This window comes from Vespula vulgaris, chromosome 14, assembly GCF_905475345.1.
Source record: "Vespula vulgaris chromosome 14, iyVesVulg1.1, whole genome shotgun sequence".
Taxonomy (NCBI): domain Eukaryota; kingdom Metazoa; phylum Arthropoda; class Insecta; order Hymenoptera; family Vespidae; genus Vespula; species Vespula vulgaris.
In genome coordinates this window covers 2295001-2314329 of record NC_066599.1, presented here as the reverse complement: position 1 = coordinate 2314329, position 19329 = coordinate 2295001, and the positions used below count along the sequence as shown (strand labels likewise).

The 19329-nt window shown below is 36.4% G+C and overlaps 2 protein-coding genes and 1 long non-coding RNA gene across 7 annotated transcripts in view; all 3 read left to right on the top strand.

The window, feature by feature from the left end:
• The first annotated feature begins 16 nt into the window (after positions 1-16).
• Positions 17-18187, top strand: LOC127068917 (serine-enriched protein). Of its 3 annotated transcripts, XM_051005327.1 has the most exons (11): positions 17-602; positions 2209-2408; positions 12393-12513; positions 13337-13502; positions 15590-15783; positions 15994-16163; positions 16263-16445; positions 16510-16588; positions 16663-16841; positions 16934-17051; positions 17849-18185. In XM_051005327.1, exons 2-11 carry the CDS (start codon positions 2212-2214, stop codon positions 17873-17875), a joined length of 1434 nt encoding a protein of 477 aa, XP_050861284.1. In that variant the 5' UTR covers positions 17-602; positions 2209-2211; the 3' UTR covers positions 17876-18185. The 3 variants fall into 3 exon arrangements, with proteins under 3 accessions (XP_050861284.1, XP_050861283.1, XP_050861285.1); XM_051005326.1 differs by having other exon boundaries at positions 16934-18187; XM_051005328.1 differs by lacking the exon at positions 17-602 and adding an exon at positions 11967-12174 and having other exon boundaries at positions 2348-2408; positions 16934-18187.
• LOC127068940 (probable small nuclear ribonucleoprotein E) lies at positions 14405-15731 on the top strand. 2 transcript variants are annotated; one of them, XM_051005385.1, is made up of 2 exons: positions 14405-14819; positions 15590-15731. In XM_051005385.1, the coding sequence occupies exon 1, from the start codon at positions 14504-14506 to the stop codon at positions 14786-14788; it is 285 nt and encodes a 94-aa protein (XP_050861342.1). In that variant the 5' UTR covers positions 14405-14503; the 3' UTR covers positions 14789-14819; positions 15590-15731. The 2 variants fall into 2 exon arrangements, with proteins under 2 accessions (XP_050861342.1, XP_050861341.1); XM_051005384.1 differs by lacking the exon at positions 15590-15731 and adding an exon at positions 15047-15315.
• Positions 18188-18205: 18 nt separating the features above from the next.
• The window catches only part of LOC127068941 (uncharacterized), a 222979-nt gene continuing 221855 nt past the window's right edge, over positions 18206-19329 (top strand). For both annotated transcript variants that reach the window (XR_007783254.1, XR_007783253.1), the window contains exon 1: positions 18206-18310. This is a non-coding gene — a long non-coding RNA (uncharacterized LOC127068941). The remainder of the gene's footprint in view (positions 18311-19329) is intronic.

The following is a 19329-nucleotide window of genomic DNA, read 5'->3' as shown; positions in this document are numbered from 1 at the left end:
GAAGAAGGAGGAAGAGGAGAACGAGGACGAGGACAAGGAGCATGAGGAGAAAGAGGGGAAAGGACAGAAGGTGGAAGAAGAAACGGCGGGCAAGCAGCAAGCGGAGCCCTGGTCCAGAGAATCGTAAAACTCGACTCGCACTCAAGGAATACCTCGCGCTAAACTTTCAAACTTCCGTTTGGGAAAGCTTAGTTTCTCTATTTTCAAAGCTTCTAGCCGTAGAGGAAGAATCGCTTTTCACAGAGCTATAGTTATCGTCTTACAAGTCCTGCGAAACTAGCAAAGGAATAACTACACGTCGAACTTTGAGAAAACAACGTACGTTGTCGTTGCGAGAAAAGGAGAAAGAAAGGGAAAGACGGAGGGAGAGACAGAGACAGAGACAGAGAGAGAGAGACAGAGACAGACAGAGTGTAGGATGCCGTGGAACGACTCGGACATAGTGGCTCGTGTGCAACGATAATATTCGCCCACGTGTGTGACCAGTGTGAATCGTGCATTTCGTATTACAGAAATCTATAGTGATCGCTAGAGAGAATATTTAGAGATCATTTTATAACTTATCAATCATTGTACCTTGTGCCATCGTTGGATTTTGATTTGTAAGTAAATCACAAAATTATATATACTGTATATACGTATGTATGTATGTACGTACGTACGTATATAATAATAATATTAATAATAATAATAATTATTATTATTATTATATTATTATCATTACTATTATTATTACTAAGAAGAATTTAAAAATATAATCTATGTATTTTCTTTTGAAAAATCTCTCGAGTTACATGCGTATTTTACTAAAATTTATACGAATAAACGAAAGCACAACAAGAACGTGCCTTCTCTGCGGTCGAGTTTGAATAAATTCCTACGGACGACGAGAAGTTCCTCGTTTCGTACGTGTATATGTGCTCTTGTGTGTACGTACGTGCATGCGTGTGTTTGTCTCTCTGGGTGTTTACAGAATGAGAACAAGCTAGGATATTTGGTAGGATCGATCTCAACTAACCTTTGCGTTTAGAAAGAAAACAATGATTAACCTCTCGTTTACCTCTCATATTAAAAAAGTTATCTCTGTTTTTTCGTAATAATATTTTCGTAATAAATTGTCGATAAACTATAGAAGGGAGGATCGAATTAAAAGTTCGTAGAATTATAACGACGAATTTAAAAACGTGAAGGAAAGAAAAATTTGTAAAATCAATGTGCCGAAAGATAATCGAAAAATTAGAGAAAATATGAAACGAAGCAACGAATGCACGAATGCACGAACGAATGAACGAACGGCGTTTGTTCGACATTAAAAGCTTCGCGAATTCGTTCGGCGGCTATGGCGGTGTAGCGGTGGCAATGGCGGCGACGGTGGCGGCGGCGGCGGTTTACGAGAACAATCGGCGCTTGACGCGTGTTCGAAAACTACAAAAGCCGAACTAATTAAAAGGGAATCAGTCGTGGTACCACCGGTAACACCGACTGAAAATTCAGATCGAGTTGGACTCATCATCGCTAGTAGTAGTCCGCCTCGACCAGCCGGCCAATGATGACGCGTCGCTCTGGACAACACCGCCATAGCGACGCAAATCAAATATTAATCGCGCAATTAGCGTCGATTGTACTTTAATCGGTGTTGCTTTTTTTCTCTCTCGTTCCGACTACGTTTCAATCCTCGTTCCCCTTTTACACTTTCTTTATCCTTGTTTGTGTGTGTGTGTGTGTGTGTGTGTGTGTATATATATATATATATAAACTAACTAATCAAGCTTTTCTTCGACCCGGAAGCTCGCAAACGTTCGACGAACGTCATCGTCGACAACGAACGCATCCAACAAAATATTCGACTCGTAATACCTACTGTAGATATGTTTGAGTTCGTATATAGTTCGTATATACGTGCGTGTATGCGTGTGCGTACGATGGATGGATGGATGGACGCCTCGTCACCTCCATTAATTTCGGATTATAGCGAATCGCACACGAGATAACGTACAATGCAACTGTTTCTACGAAAAAGATGAAAACTTTGAAATACTAAACCGGTTGAAATTTTCCTGATGACAAATCCGATCTGATTGTTATAAGGAAAGGAAAATAAAGAAAAAATTATAAGAACGAAAGAGAAAAAAATAAAAATAAGAACACCGACGATAATGACGAAAAAAAAAAAACAAATATTTCATACGAATTAATAATAACGTGCAGGTAATGGGAAGCAGGGCCGTTGCTGTGGGGGCGGTAGCAGGTGCCGCTGGGGTTTCCGGCGAAGCTGGTTTGGCCGGTGTACCTAGACTTTTGGAAGATTTAGCAAGACTATCCGAGGACAAAGACACCGCCGACATCGTTTTCCTTTTGGGAAGGGACGAGACACCAGTTTATGCGCACAGAATCATTCTACAAGCGAGGTTGGTTATTTACTTACGGATACGTATATACTATATATATTCAAACATTTCATTTAATATAATATATCTCATATTTCATAAAAGTAACGTTTCATTATAACGTTCGAAAGGTATTAATATATTTTTTCTCAAAACGCTGCTACGAGTACCGAATTGGGGAAATACAAAAAAAAAGAAAAAAGAAAAGAAAAAAAAAAAGAACTTCCTGCGAGAAATTCAATTTGGCGAAACAAACGCGAGATCCTCCGTTTTCATAGGCGAGAAAAAAAACAAAAAATGGAATGCAAAAGGAGATATAAAAAAAAAAAGATTGAATAAAACAGTAGTATCAAAAAGAAAAAAAAATAGAAGAAATAGATAAATAAATAAATGAAAACAAAAAAAAGCGACGACGGGGAAAGGGATTGGAGAAATGCTATTTCAGCAGAACGAAATTAAACCACTCCGGTAAACGCGTATACTATTTATGCGTAAAATTTACGAGTTTACGAGTTTCGCATTGGATGAAAGTACACGTATCCTACAACTTTTCTCTCTCTCTCTCTCTCTCTCTCTTTCTTTCTCTCTTTTTCTAAAGTTGTAATCAAAAAGAATATAGAAAAATAAAAAGGATGAAAAATATGGAAGAGAAGAGAGAGAAAAAATGTAGAGAGGAGAGAGTAGCGGCATGAGTGCGCCTTTCCCGACGTAATGAGATCGGTTCTTTTCTCGTTTCCTCGTCATCGATGTTTTCCCACGACTACCACGTAATATATGTACACCATATATATATCCTACTAGATAACTATCTATATCTGTAGAAACACGCAGACACAAGGATATCGTGTCCGTTCCATCAGGAAAAGCTACGAAATACAAATGGATATCAGGTTAAATGAAGTAGCACGACGCGCCACGGGAATGGATTTAATTGTTAATCGCGTAATTTTTATTAAAGCGACGAGTAAAGTCTCGTCGATCGAGTCAGAAGATTTCCTTGGAGAATTCGCCTGTTACGTCGGGTAACAACCGGCGGAAAAAATCAAGATAAACGTAGAGATACGATAGGATATAAAAAGAGAGAAAGATAGAGAGAGAAAGACAGACAGAGAGAGAAGATAATCGAATGAGATTTTAATGTGAATTAAAAAAAGATTCTCATCTCTTTTTTTCTTATTCTTTTTCTCTTCCTTTCTTTTTTTTTTTTGTTCATCTTAATAATTCACGATCAAACTTTGTTCCGCTTTTTTAAGTCCATCGATTATTGAAAGTCGATAAATCTATATCGTCGTAGTGTTAAGATACATTAACGTTTAACTACGTTAGCTTTGTACTATAGCTTAGAAGATACGAAACTTTATTATCTCGATGCTATTGTCTTCTCATCGCTAATGCAAAGGCGCAATATGGCCGTGGAAAAACGTGTAGTATGTACGTACGTCTGGAGTACATCCGGAAGTTACTGCCTCTCTCTTTTTCTTTCTTTTTCTCTCTCTCTCTCTCTCTCTATCTCTCTTACATTCTTTCTATCCTTATGGAAAGCAGAAACCACGGTGCCTTGTTACTTAAAAGCGGCTAACTTACTTTAGGATAACTTCGTTAGGGAAGTTCCTTGCTACTGACAGAACTGGTGGAATAAAAAAAAAAAGAAAGAAGAAAAAAGAAAGAAGAAAAGTCTTAAGAGTGAAGGTCTCGCTGACGTGACTGGTGCTCCTAACGAGGACACGAAGAAACAAAATTGATGATTTTTATGAATTATTGTAAACATCGCTCGAATCCAAAACTGTCGTAATTTATCGTTGAAATAATTACCACTTGATCGGACGGATCTGACCACTTCTTGGTTATTATTTATAGACATTAGTTAGGGATAAAAAAAGGGAAAGAACGAGTATAAATATCTCGATTAACGCTGTATTAAAAAAATCTCTCTGGGATATTTCCAAGAAAATAAAGAACTAGGTCTTGTCGTGATCAGTATCGCGTGAAGGGATTGAAAAGTTGTAAGTATTTTTACAAATATTAAAATCGATAACAGGATAAAAATAGATAGATAGATAGATAGAGAGAGAGAGAGAAAGAGAGAGAATAGGATTCACGAGAAAAGTTTTGGACGTTCAACGACGGCTTGAAGACGATATCGATGAATAAAAAAACAACGAGAAGAGAAAGAGAAAAAGAGAGGGAGACCGATTTTAGCTTCGAAGGAAAACTAATGAACGCGCGAGTGATTATCGAAGGAGGAGTAACAAACCAAAGTCATCGAACTTTCTTGATCGGTGTAAGCACGCGCTAACCTCGCTCGCCTGCTCGATGGATTTTAATTAAGGAGATCCGATTGTTACCGACGAAACGAATCGTCCGGCCGTTCTAATTAGTTGGACAATGAGAAAGAAAGAGAAAGAAAAAGAGAGGGAGAAAGAGAAGTACCTCTCCTTTGGACAATGAGAAAGAAAGAGAAAGAGAAAGAAGTGGCTCTCCTTTTTCCACGATCAGCTTCTCCTCCTTCATCCCCTCTCTTCCACCTTCTCCATCTCCTCCACCTCAACGTTTCGATGCACTCTCGAATCGAGGGAATTCTAATTATTGTAAGAAGGGATTGATATTTAGAGGAGAGAAGAAAAGGGATGGTAGGTAGAACAGGTCGAATGGTAGAACGAACGGCAGCCAGTTTTCCAGAGGAACAGGACGACGGGCGCTAATTGTAAAGTCAATTACGATATTTCCGCGAACCCTTTTGATATCGGTGTGGAAGGGACGAAGAAGTCCTTTGTCGTTTGTTCGTTCATTCGTTCGTTCCTTCTGTCCTTCTTGTCCCTTCTTTCGCCCTCTTTTCGCCAGCCTTTCGGCCACCACCTCTAACGCCCTCCTCCTCCACCTCCTCCTCCTTCTCCTCCTCCAGTTCCTCTCGATCCTCTTTTGTCAAAGCGATCCTCGGAAAATTAAGTTACGCATGCTCCTGACAGGCGTCCGCGGAAGAAACGAATGGACAATACGCGACCGCACTCGAATTCTCATCGGTCCCTCCACACTCCCTCTGTCTCTTTCTCACCCACTCTCTCTATCTCTTTTTGTCTCTCTCTCTCTCTCTCTCTCTCTATCTATCTATCTCTGTCTGTCTGTCTGTCTGTCTGTCTTGTATCTATTGAAATCCTGCTAAAATTGTTGGCTCTTCTTTTATCCCTCCAAATAAAAGGTACACTCCTCGTCGTTATATTTCTAAGCTCTGGATCCATGAGCCACGAAAGTCATTAAAAAATACCATTGTCATTTAAGCAGACAACATACTTCTGTCTCTATTATCGTATATATTAATTAAGTATAACGAGTATCTAACTAACTTATATATTTCTTTCGATTTGATATAATTCTTTAGAACAAAATCAAATTTTGTTCAAATCAACGATTCTGTCTGTTTATTATCTACCGATGCATTGCATTCGTTTAATCTATTTCTACGAACTTGCAATATCTATTCGCGTTTCTAGAATATTTTATTTGTACGAATAACGTCGTCACGACGAATCACTGTCTATTTATACGAATCTATTATAAATATCTTACGTCGATTAAACGGAGATAAACATAGATAGAGATGAAGACATAGAAAAAGAGAGAGAGAGAGAGAGAGAGAGAGAGAGAGAGAGAGAAAAGAGAAAAGAGGAAGACTGTCTGTTTATACGAATCTATTATAAATATATTACGTCAATTAAACGGAGACAAACATAGATAGAGATGAAGCCATAGATAGCCATAGATATATATATAGAGTGAGAGAAACAGAGAGAGAGAAGAAAAAAGAGAAAGAGTTAGGAGAAATAAAAAAAGAAAAAAAAAGGAACAAAACAAAACAAAAAAAACGAGAGAGAAAAGAGAAAGAAAGAGAGAGAGAGAGAGAGAGAGAGAGAAAAAAAAAGAATGAAAAAAAGTGTGACTAGGTGACTACAATGACGGACGCAAGGAACGTGAGATGCCAGCAACCATCAACGATGACGTCTCTCGTAGAGCAGAATTACGAGAATGAGAGAACGTTCAAGAGAAAGAGAGAAAGAGAAAAAAAAGTGAGGGAAAGCGAGAGAGAAAGAGACAGAGACAGAAAACCCCGTGCAACCGGAAACCGAAGCGGTTTTTGCACGTAGATCGACGGAGCCGCCATATAATCGCATGCTTGGTCGTTAGTAGCGGAGCCTGCGGCGACATTCAACCCTTGCCGACGTAAAACCAAGCAGCAGCCACCACGACCCTCGTTTCCCAGCCACGTCGTACCACCTCGTGTGCCCCTCTCCTCTCTCTATCTCTCTATCTTTATCTCTCTTTCGTGCTTGCCTCTACTACCCCTTTCCAAGTCGCGAAACCACCCCCACCATTCTCTACCACTCCGTTTCTCCTAACACCTCTGACTCGCACCAGACTCTCTCTTTCTCTCTCTCTCTCTCTCTCTCTCTCTCTTTCTAACGTTCGTTCTCTTTCGTTTTTACCTTCTTCTATTCTCTCATGCTGATTTTTGGTTTTCTTTGATAGCACTGCGGCAACGTTCGCTCGTGATTAGAGAAGAACCACCCCCTTCCCTTTTTTAACCTCTCTCTTTCCTTCCCTCTCTCTCTCTCTCTCTTTCTCTTTTTTGTTGTTTTGCTCTCTCTCTCTCTCTCTTTCTTTTTCTTTTTCTCTTTCTCCTTCTCTTTCTCTACACGTAGGTACCCCCGTCTTTTTCTCCTTTTCCGTCAGCTTTACGCAAAAAACTCAGGGCAAAAACACAGCGACGAACGGGAGCGACGCCGCGCGTTGTTTTCGATGCATTGTCTGATTTTTCCTCCGTCCTTTGCGTTTGTACGTACCCCACCACCACCACCACCACCACCATCACCACCGGATCGTTAAATCTTACCCAAAATCATTAGAGAGGGCGGTGGCTGCTGACTCGTACGAAAAAAAAAGTGAGCAAGTATTTATTGCGATAAAATGGAAGAGGTCATATATGTTACGATGTAAAATCAAATAAAAAGTATATGCACGAGTGATAGAAATGATTGATCGAATGCTAAACTTGAGAAAAAGAAAAAAGAAACAAACTGTAGATACGATTGTCTAATCTGGTGTACAGTTACTTTGCTCTAATCAATTTTAATCAACAAGAGTTATGTCTTCCTGCTGATGCTCGACTCGATACAAATATCCAGTCTATTCGCTAATACATTATCTAACTATTTCAAATACCACCATGAAAAAAAGAAAAAAACGTATTACTAATCACTAGTAATTTCTGACGAACAGTTATCCTAATCAACAAGACAGATATCTTCCTGTTGACGTTCGACCTTATATCAACAACTAGTCTAATCGATAACGCTTAAAAGTAACTACTTAAAAGAACAAAACCAGTTTAAAGATATATAATACTAATCACTAATAACTGATAAACAGTTATTCCAAAGTTATTCCGATCAATAAGAAAGATATCTGCTTGCTGATGCTTGAGCTGATATCAATATCTAGTCTAGTCGATAACACTTAAAACAAATTATTTCAAAAAAGAAAAAAAGAAAGTTGTTTGAAAAAGTACTAATCACTGGTAACTGGTAAACAGATACTTTAGAGCTACTCTGATCGACAAGAAAAATATCTTTCTGCTATAAATATCTAGTCCAATCGTTAACGCTTAAAACTAACTCTTAGTAAAAATAAATCAATAAATAAATAAAAATTGTTTAAGAAGATATTAATCATTTTTGACGAACAATCGCTCAACAGTTACTCTAATCAATTAGAGAGATGTCTTTTCGTTGAAGCTCGACCTAGTTTAATATATATATATTATGTGACAAAGCTAACTCTCATCGAGATAGAAAGAGATGGAGAGGTAGAGAGAGAAATAGAGAGAGAGACCGTATCTGATTAGTCGCAAGAGATAACCTACGCAATAACGTTTGTGGAACTTCCCTTTCAAGATCAGAGAATGAGTTTTCCCTTTGAGTCAAAAGCGAATTGACCTGGTAATTCGTACGATGAGAATTCGTATCAAGAGAACATGGTTCTCGTTCGATCGCGCAACCACTAATTAGCCTATTTTGTAATCGCTGAATCGGTACTACCTACTGACGGTGGCAATGGCGGTGGCAGTGGTGGTAGTGGTAACAGTGGTGGTTTCTCTCGTAGAACTCGTAGGGAAAACACCTCAATGCTAAATTTAGAACACTCGGAAACGACACGGGAACGACATAATGGAATTTCAAACCGGTTCGGACTAATTCGAGCGAATGCCGATCTTTCGATTACGCGGACCTCTGAATGTCTGTATATAGGATAACGATTCCGCTTTTGTATATACCAACTTCTCATTTTTATATATATATATGTATATGTATATATATGTATATACACCACAGATATTGGAAAATGCTTGAGCTTAAGTTAAACCGGTTGAACGGTAGCCTAATGAAGCGTTCCTATCAAAGTAAATAGGCCAAACGTTATACTCTCTTATACAATATAACCCGTTGCAACCTTCCAAAAATAGTAAATCCTATATAAAACGTCTCGTCACACATTCCGCATCCCATATACTCCTCTATATAAACGTACATAAACGAGGAGACTGACAGAATATCGATATCTATTGGATTACAATAAAACGAAAAAAAAAAGAACAAAAAGAAAAAAGGGGGAAAAAAAAGAAGGAGGACGTTTTAAAAAGAGAACACGATGTTGCGCGTTAGAATTTTCACGACAATTTTAGAGAGAGAAAGAGAGAGAGAGAGAGAGAGAGGGAGAGAGGGAGGGAGAGAAGGAGGAGAGGAGAAAGGACAAAAAAAAATCGAAAGAAAATTTCGCTCCCCACCAACAAATCGAAAACATGTATCCCTCGTGTGTACGTAATATAAAAAAAAATCTGTGTAAATTCATACAGCAGAGGAACAGAGAGAAAAGAATGTTAGCACGGATAAGAAGAAAGAAAGAAACAAACAAACAAAAAGAAAGAAAGAGAGAGAAAGGGAGAAAAATAAAGCGTACACAGGAACACACGATGCACACACGAGCGTTTGATATTTTATTTTGCTTCTCGTCAACGTCGATTCGAGGGTCGCACGCTTTTCCAGCAGAACATTTTCCACGATTTCTCGTCGTCGACGACGCCAACGACGACGACGTCGTCGTCAGGGCGACGCTCGGGTGTACGTCGGTATAATATCAAAGCCTCTTCCATTTGCGTTCGTCGGCTCTTTGACACATTTTCTTTTGATTCGATACGCGCGAGAGGCACGCTTTACGTGCTTCAAGAGGGAACCACCCTCTCCCCACTCTCTCTCTCTCTCTCCCTCTCTCTCTTTCTTTCTTTCTCTTTTACCCTCCTTCTTCTTCTTCCTACGTCACAGCCACCATCGTCAAAGTCCCGAGAACGTGATTCGTAGTAGTGGACGTCGTCGACTCCTGAAAGCTACGCTTAACGACTCGTCCGTTTTTGCTACCCCCTTTACCCTTCTTCCCCTCTTCCTCCCCTCCCACACCTATTCACCCACCCACCCCGAACCCCGATCTCCGACTTTTTCGCTCCTTTCCCCTCCCAACCTTTCTTTCCTCCCTTCTCATCCTCATCCTTCTTTCTTTTCTTCTTCTTCTTCTTCTTCTTCTTTTCCTTCTCTTTCTCCCGTTCTTCCTGCTTCTTCCACTCCACCCACATCACCACTTTGCTGAATGTCTCTAATTGAAAAACGACCCGTTTTCTACCGTACCACCGTAAATCCTTTCTTTCTTTCTTTCTTTCTTTCTTTCTTTCTTTCTTCTCTTATTTCTTTATTTCTTCCTTCCTCTCTTCCTTTCCTTCGTTACACGATATTCTTCCACGGTGTAAATTCAATTTCAATTCGATGCACACACTCTTTTCTCTCTCTCTCTCTCTCTCTCTCTCTATCTATCTATCCATCTATTTATCTCTTTCTTTCTCTCTCTCTCACTTTAATCCACAGAGCTTTAGTCTCTCCTTGGAAAAGGGCTTCGGTCGACCGGTTTCAAGGCGCGTCGTTATGCTCCATTTAACACGGCTATGACTCCATCCGTACGATAGTATTTCTCGTGTCGTTGACTTTACCAAGCAAAATACAACTGTTCGTTTAATCGCACGTAAGAAACTATTTCCTCTTTTTCTTTTTTTCTTTTTGCTTTTCTTTTTTCATTCTTTCCTATCTCCTTTTCTCTCTCTTTTTATATATACGGAATAATCGAAGAATTTATAGGAAATGATTGGGAAAATATCCCATAGGAAAAAGTCAGCATGTATTATATCTCCTTTTTGAAATCTATTCCTTCTCTTTGGGATGACGTACATGTTCACACGCTAGACGAACAAAATACGACGTGATCGCGAAGCTTCTTCTCTCGTCAGCATCCTCTCGTTTTTTCCTCAACAGTAGACAAGAGGGTAGAGAGAAAAGGATAGAGAAAAAAGAAAGAAAGAACACCGACTAAGGAAAAAGAGAAAAAAAATAGATAAATGGATATATAGAGAAAGAAAGAAAGAAAGAAAGATAGATAGACAGATAGATAGAGAAAAAGAAATACAACTTCTTTAATTAGAAAGAGATGGATAGATAGAAAGGTAAAGAAAGAGAGAGAGTCAGTAACTTTCTTAATTAAAAAGAGATGGATAAATAGATAGATAGATAAAGAAAGAGAGAAATTTTTCGCCATTAATTTCTATTTGATCAAGCAAATACTATTAGCCTGATTGTATTAAAAAAAAAAGAAAAGAAAAGAAAAAAAAAGAAAAAGTATTTCCTCTTTTTCGTTTAAAATAATCGAATATACGTGTAGAGATGATAAAAAAATAAAAGAGTAGAAAAGAAACGATTAGAAAAATATTCTCACAAAAAAGTCAGCATACTTCTTTAAAACCTATTCCGTCCTCTTAGAATAAAACGCAAAGCTTGCGTATTCACACGGTAGACGATCAGAATTGACGCGATCGTGAAGTTCCTCCTCTCGTCGACATCCTCCTCCAGTTTTTCCTCAATAGCAAAGAAAAAAATCAAGAGTAGAGAAAAAAAAAGAGAAAGAGAGACTTCTCTTCAAAAGTTGCAATTAATTTCTATTTATCATGCAAATGCTATTCGCCTAATAGTATTTAGGAAAGTATTTCTTTTCTTTCTTATTTTCTTTTTTTCTTCTTTTTCTTATATCTAGAACGATCGAATACACGTATAACAAAAACGATATAAAAAAATGGAAAAGTAACGATTATGAAATATGTTTACGAAATAATCCGAATAATTCATTATAAACCTATATATCCTTCGTCTAAAGAGGAAAGAAGCAAAGCATCGAAAAAAGAGTTGCGTGTTCGTACGCTAGATCATGAAAATTGACGTGACAGTGAATTCTCTTTTTTTCAACAGCATCCTCTCGTTTTTTCTCGATAGTAAGTATACGAGAGGGTAGAGAAAAGACGGAGAAAGAGAAAGAGAAAGAGAAAGAGAGAGAAAGAGAGAGAGCAACAACTCCTTAGTTAGAAAGAGATAGATAGATAGATAGATAGAGATAGAGATAGAGAGAGAGAGAGACTTTTCGAAGGTTGCCATTAATTTCTAGGGGAACGGAAACTAAAGCCGGTGCGCCGTATGTTAGTTACGTATTCTCCCGCGGCAACGGAGCTTCCTGACGAAGTCAATTAAGCTCTTTTGTGACGAGAAGCAGCAACAGAAGTGCTGGAGACTCCGACGGCCGGAGTGGATGGCGTTCGTTACAAGAACCACCCTCGAACAGCCACATTTATGCTCCCACGAAACTCGAAATATCGGTATTCACCCTCTCTCTCTCTCTCTTTCTCTCTCTCTCTCTCTCTCTATCTACCTATCTATCTATCTATCTATCTCTCTATCTATCTATCTAACTATCTCTCCCTTTCTCTCTTTCTCTATCTCTGTCCTCTTCCTTCGTTCTTGGCAACTTTGATATCTTACTATCTTATTACTCTCTCTATGATCAATCTCTCTTGTGAACTTTTGTATTACACAGGTGCAAGAACTTCGCAGCCGCAAAAAGGATCGGCACGCCTGGAAACCCAACACCTGTAAGGATGCCACATGCTCATCCAGAAACCTTCAGGCAATTCATTCATTACATTTACACTGGCAAAGTAAGTAAACTAACGTTGGTTTAACAAATAAATACGATACTCTGTTATCAACACTGACGGATTTAACGTAACGTTATATATCTTTGGGACATCTATTAAAATAAATCAATTATAAAGAATATATGGATATTCTCTCGTTTCAATTGTTCATGGAAATGACAAAATGAAAAATATCTTCTCCAAATATATATATATATATATATATATATATATAGCGAATATAAAAATAAAAATTATATATCGTCCATCAGATATTAAATTAAATTTATTACACGATATAAATTTTTATATATTGTCGTGTATCGGAGCGACCGCCTCTTCTATCGCCCGCGCGTAAATCTAAAGACTGAGTTTATGGAATCAATAAATGGGACACTCTATATACGTATATATACGGTGTCCATTAAACTCCGTTATTACTCGCCAGTTTTTCTTGTAATTCCTTACTAGAAAAAAAGAAAAAAAAAGAAGAAGAAAAAAAATCTACAGAGAAAACTTTTTTTCTTTTCTACGAATCATTTAAATAAGCGTATATCAATTTTTTATATTGCCAATATTTTTCGAGAAACCTGAAAGGTGATCTTCAGCGTTTTTTATTATTATTATTATTATTATTATTATTATCATTATCATCATCATCATCATGAATGAATTCGTCTTAACGTTGAATAGCTCGTTTCGAGAGAAAAAAAAAATCTGATATTTTTTTTCTAGTACTTATCACTTAAAATAAAAACTCTGGTTAGTAATAACGTGAGTATAATCCGTATACGTAATGATTAAATTGCCTTGATTTTTGTCTATTTTTTTTTAAACCGATTAGATCATGCTACAAGATAGTGGAATATTCGAGATGCTGGGTCTTGCTCAAGAACTCGGTGTCGAAGAACTTTGGAGAAGTTGCGAGGAACACGTATCGGCCACTCTAAGTCCAGGAAATGCGTGTGCCCTTTTGACCGCAGCATTGGATGCACAAGAACGTGTACCAGGTAAGTCGATCGATCTCACGATTCGTCCAATTTTATTCGATTTCTCTCGTGAAACTCGTGTTATTATTTTCGCATTAGTAAATTACTTTCTTTCTTTCTTTCTTTCTCTTTTCCCTTTTTTCTTTCTTTCTTTTTCTTTCGTCAAATTAACAAGCAAAAACTTTCGTACGAAATGAAGAGAAAATAAAAGATATAAGTTTTTAGTATAAGTATTATACTTATATACAATGCGCGTGACCCGTAAACACTTGTGTGACACTTCCTAACTATCATCGATCTTCATTATTTTAATTTCGATACACGCTCTCCCTACTTTTTCTCTCTCTCTCTCTCTCCCTTTCTTTGCTTTCCCTTTAATCGATTCGCACGATTCCACCTTCTACGCCAAAGGGGAGATTTTATCCGGTATCATTAGTTATACATTTTTTATTTATTACCTCGATGTCAGTGTCAGCCACTTCGTATACGTTCTGCCTCGATTAATAGTACAACGATCGTTTTAATTTGAAATCGTCCACTATTATAATGGATAATCTATTTTGTTAATTAAACAATGTCATAATATTCAATGATCTTTCAATAATTAAATAAAATTGATTTATTTTATTTGACATTTAAGGAATATATATTATCGATTGTTACTATCACGTTGTTGTACTACTTTATCGACAATGCAGAACACTTTTTTATCAACCCGTTTCACATGGCAGCACTATACAAATCTAATATAATACCGACTATTGTTTCATTCTACTTATAACGATGATTAAAAATATAAATTATATAGTATTTTTTTTAATACTAAATATAAAGATTGAGAAGTTTCGATTAGTCTTCGTTCCACGAAAAAAAAAACTATTCGAGCAGTAGTTGGTACTGTTATGATATGTTTCGTCAGTTGGTACTACTGGAACGCCATTTTTCCGGCGTCTCGCGTATCATCAAGAAAACAAGCACGTTTTAAACGAATCGTCGTATTTTTTGTAAATACAAAGTTCAAAATGTCGTACAAAGGACCTCAAAAGGTACAAAAGGTGATGGTACAACCCATCAATCTTATATTTCGGTACTTACAAAATCGATCCCGTGTCCAAGTTTGGCTTTTTGAAAATATTCATCTGAGAATCGAGGGTCACATTGTTGGCTTTGACGAATACATGAATTTGGTACTGGACGATGCCGAGGAATACCATTTGAAAACGAAGAACAGGAAACCACTGGGACGTATCATGCTAAAAGGAGACAACATAACATTAATACAAAATACTAATCCTGCTGCGAATTGAATTTGGAAAAACAACCTCAAAATGGGCATTGGTATGTCAACACAAGATCTACTTCGAGTGTCCTTCATTGCCCGATATAAAGAAGAGAAAAGTTATGCATTACATATGATTTCTATTGTGATGCGACTCAGGGACATACTTAGGACGAAAATATTGAAACCTTAAGAAAGGGAGTTGTCGACTTTCTATATACCTTGTTACATATAGTTGACGCTAAAAAGATTGACCCATCGACTCATGTCTATTTTTTCTTATTAGATTTTCCAATGTTCTTTTCTAATGGAGCGTACATTTTGACATACTACAAGTTTAAAGTCCTGCATTAAAACTATGTACTATGGATATCTTCAACATTACGAATACTTTTTATCCTATAATCTGTATTATAAAATAATGTATCAGAATACTATGTTTAGTAAAAGCTTCCAAGTACTTTTTTCCATTGAACCAATTTTTGTTTTTTAGAAAAACAAAACTATTGTAATTATCATTAATATCAGAATATTAAAAATATCTTTTGACCTCGACCTATGACTTATTCTTCCGATAATTATTCTTAATTCGTCCTACCTTTTTTATACCTTTCCTCAAAGTAACGAGAGTAATACGACGCGCTATGTTAACCGATGATGTTGCATAAATATCAATAAAACGTTCTAACACGATACGATCTTAAAGGATCTAAATTATTTTTTCATTACTATTACCGTACTATACTTGATTCTAAACCGAAACAATAGATTATAGTTTGATAGCACGAAAGGAACATTATCTTCCCTGTTGTTAAAATATATCTTTCAGGTGGCAAAGGTGCTTGCTCATCCTTTATCGAGAGATGTTTTGCATTTATCGGAGAAAATGCAGTGGACACTGTGAAAACTACAGCTTTTTGCAATCTACCAAAAGATGCCCTTGTCAAATTGATATCTTCCGACTATCTTGGTCTAGAAGAGGAAGACGTATGGAGAGCGGTGTTAAACTGGGCCAAGTATCAGGTTCCCATATTTTGAAATTATTATTCCGTTTCCGAGCAAATTTTATCCCTTGAATTCGAGAAAAATTATACGTTCTGATCGTACGTATGGCGTGCAAGGTCTCGGACCTTATATCGCATACATTATCGGGTCCTTGGCTCCTTAGGTTCTTGGATCGGAATTTAGAATTACGAGTTAAGGAACGCTTAACCGTACGGACCACGCTCCTAGGCAGGGGTGACGCAGCCTACGCAACACTGGACCGAAGAGGAACGAGTGAGGGTCTGCCAACATTTGTCGGGAGTGATAAATCACGTTCGTCTACTACTCATCGATAGCCAGGTCTTTGCGGAAGAGGTAGAGCCAACTGGAGCTGTACCGATAGAACTATCTTTGGAGAGGTATTAATGTTTCAATTCTTTGCTCGAATAATTCAAAGTATTTAACGTAAGAGAATTTTAACGTTATTACAAATCAATGTTTTCTATGTTTTCCTTTAGATATAGATACGCGGCACTACCAAGCAAATATGCGGAGATTTGTTCGGACAAGAGATTGCAACCAAGAGTAAGCCCCTTTCTATTCCCTGGATCACAAATTCTATCAAGAGACAAAATGGGTTATCAACGATTATTGAATCAGTGGTATGGTGCACCGAAACAAAGTTGGCGTTTGGTTTATAGGTAAATAAACTAAATGTAAAGATATCAAAAGAATTCAACTAAAACCTACTTATATTATTTCTAGAGCCTCTAGTCATGGATATTCTGCAGCATCTTTCCATCGTCATTGCGATGGTGTCTCTCCAACATACGTAATAGCATTAGTAAGTTTAACATATTTGAGACTGCTACGAGCTACAGAGATTATCAATAAAATGGCACAACAATTTTATTACAGGGAACGCGTGGAGAAATATGCGGCGGATTTAGCGACGCGCCATGGGGTAAAACTAATGCTAAAGGACACTATATTTCTTCCGAAAAAGCTTTTCTTTTCACTTTAACTAATAATCAAGACGTACCTCCGACCAAATATGAAATCGTTAAGAAGCCCTTCGCTATTTGCTATCACCCTGAGTAAGACATAACTATTTTTCTAAACATCAAAGTAAATTACATCTACGATTTAATTAGATATTACTGATGTAAACTTTTCTCTAATATCGCAGCATAGGACCCATATTTGGTGCAGGTGCGGATCTATTAATATCTAGTAACTGTAACGTAAACATGGAAAGCTACAGTAATCTTCCTCACAGTTACGATGGAGAACACGCTTCTAACACGGTACTTATGGGAGATTATCACTTTTCCGTAGTAGATTACGAAGTTTTTACGCCTAGCCATTCTTCTAAATCGAATCACTGATAAATCATACAACATTCTCAAACATAGTACAATATTGTAAATACTTTGATTTACATGCTCTCTTATACAGACTGAGATTATTTTATACGCACAATGTAGTTAATATTTTCAAATAGTATTTTAACGAAGTGTATATCTGGATGTCGAGTCCCATTATAATTCTATATTTTACACGATAGCTGATAGCACAAAAATTGTATAATTCTAATGCCTTTTAGGTACGCATTTCATAGAATTGTACATAATGTACTCTAGTATTTTTCATATAAACGCTATTACATTCTATTCTTATAACGAAAACGGAAATAAGAAATCCCTGTGCTGCGCAATAAGTTTTGTGATGCTAAATTATGAATAATTATTAATGTTATACCATCGATACTTACATAATTATATAATGATTGCTTAAATATCAGCAAACTAATGTCGAAAAATTTTCTTCAAACATTATACGTCAATTGTACGTGTATCTTTTAAGAATAAGACTATACGCGATATGATAGGAAAAAATTTGTCGATTTTGTTAACGAAAATTTATAAGAAAATTTTTTTTTTTTACTTACACGTAACGTCTGCTCGTTGGCGTCCCTTCGCTCGAGATATTTTTCCGACCGATAACCTTCAAATATCAATATTTATATAATTATTTGATATAATTATCGTGGATCATCTATCTGAATAATTCAAATAATATCATAACAAGCTGTATTTTGTAGAAAAAAATGAAAGAATTTACTGATTGATACGTACCTCGAGAACGAACGATGCGATGGAAAATCAGAACAATTAAGATTTCAAAATCAACCAATCAGCGTCTTAGGACAAAGCGAAGAGATTGGACGATTCTTAATTGTCGATTATGTTATGAAACTAATCATGCCAACATTTAAAATTTCATGGGGAAATAATTTCACAAAATTTTTCCGTTATATAAAATAAATTAAAAATCACGTTATCTTGTTTTTCTTTATGTAGAATTCCATATATATGTATATACATATCAATATAAGATTATATATATATATATACATATATATGTATATCAATTATAAGATAATCTCATCGATATTTAGAAACTCACTTGACTCATTTGTAACGAACTTTACAACGAACTTTCCAACGAACTTTCCAGTAGTCAGTTGTTTGCCGGTGATGCCTCCTTGCTGCTCCTCGTTACGGTAATTATAAAAATATTTCTAATAATTAAGAAAAAAAAGAAGGAGATACTAACGAGACTAAATAGCTAATAAAACAATCGAGAAATAATAATGTAATAATGTTTGTTTTAAAGAATTTATATAATTTATACGATGTAAACGGTTATTATGATATAAACGGTTATAAATTTGATTTGATCGAAGGTCACTTTAACGAAATTTCTTAATCGTTAGACGAATAGAAAACTTTGAATAAATAGATCGAATTAGATCGGACGAAGGAGGTTAGGTCGATAAAATTAATCAGACGAGATAGATATTAATCAATAAAATTAATTAGACGAGGTAGTGAATAATTAATGACGTCGATCTAATTATTTTCTGATATATTAAAAAAAAAATTTCGTACTATATATATTCGTCATGTTGTTTCTCTATGTCTTTTATTCGAAGACGAGAAATTGTTTGTACAAGGACGATTACGATTCTTTTTTCTCTCTCTCTCTCTTTTTTTTTCCCTTTATTTATTTTCCAAATGGCGGTCTGTAAAATAAAGAGACACTGTATACACCTTAAGAAACACGTTTCAGAACACGAAGACGTATATTTGAATTTCTCGAACGTGCTTTTCGCACGTATTATACATGCATATGCTCGAACACATGCATTGGTATATATAAATATATAGGTATATAGGTATCGCGATAAAAAGGTCATTTGAAAATCGTAAAGTTTTCGCGTAAATGCAGCATGCCGAACGTGTAAAGCAAAAAATGTCGAAGTGCCGCCAAAACTAATTGATACTCGAATGCAAATCATTAATAATTTCCATGGCCTCCATTGCGATATATATATATATATATATATATATATATAACACGATATATGTATATATATATATGAATACAAACGTATATGTTATATATATATAGAATAATGCGTATATGTGTATGTACAGTATCACACTATGTATGCTCTCGTGCGCTGAGAGAATTTATATTTCGCTCTTCGGTATACGTTGAATATTCATGCTACAGTAT

Bases quoted from the DNA above. Each gene is read 5' to 3' on its own strand.
- LOC127068917 (XM_051005326.1), top strand. From the start codon at position 2,212: ATGGGAAGCAGGGCCGTTGCTGTGGGGGCGGTAGCAGGTGCCGCTGGG. The intron at 2,409-12,392 runs GTTGGTTATTTA...TGTATTACACAG, and splicing joins AGAATCATTCTACAAGCGAG to GTGCAAGAACTTCGCAGCCG. The intron at 16,589-16,662 runs GTAAGTTTAACA...ATTTTATTACAG, and splicing joins CAACATACGTAATAGCATTA to GGAACGCGTGGAGAAATATG.
- LOC127068940 (XM_051005385.1), top strand. From the start codon at position 14,504: ATGTCGTACAAAGGACCTCAAAAGGTACAAAAGGTGATGGTACAACCC.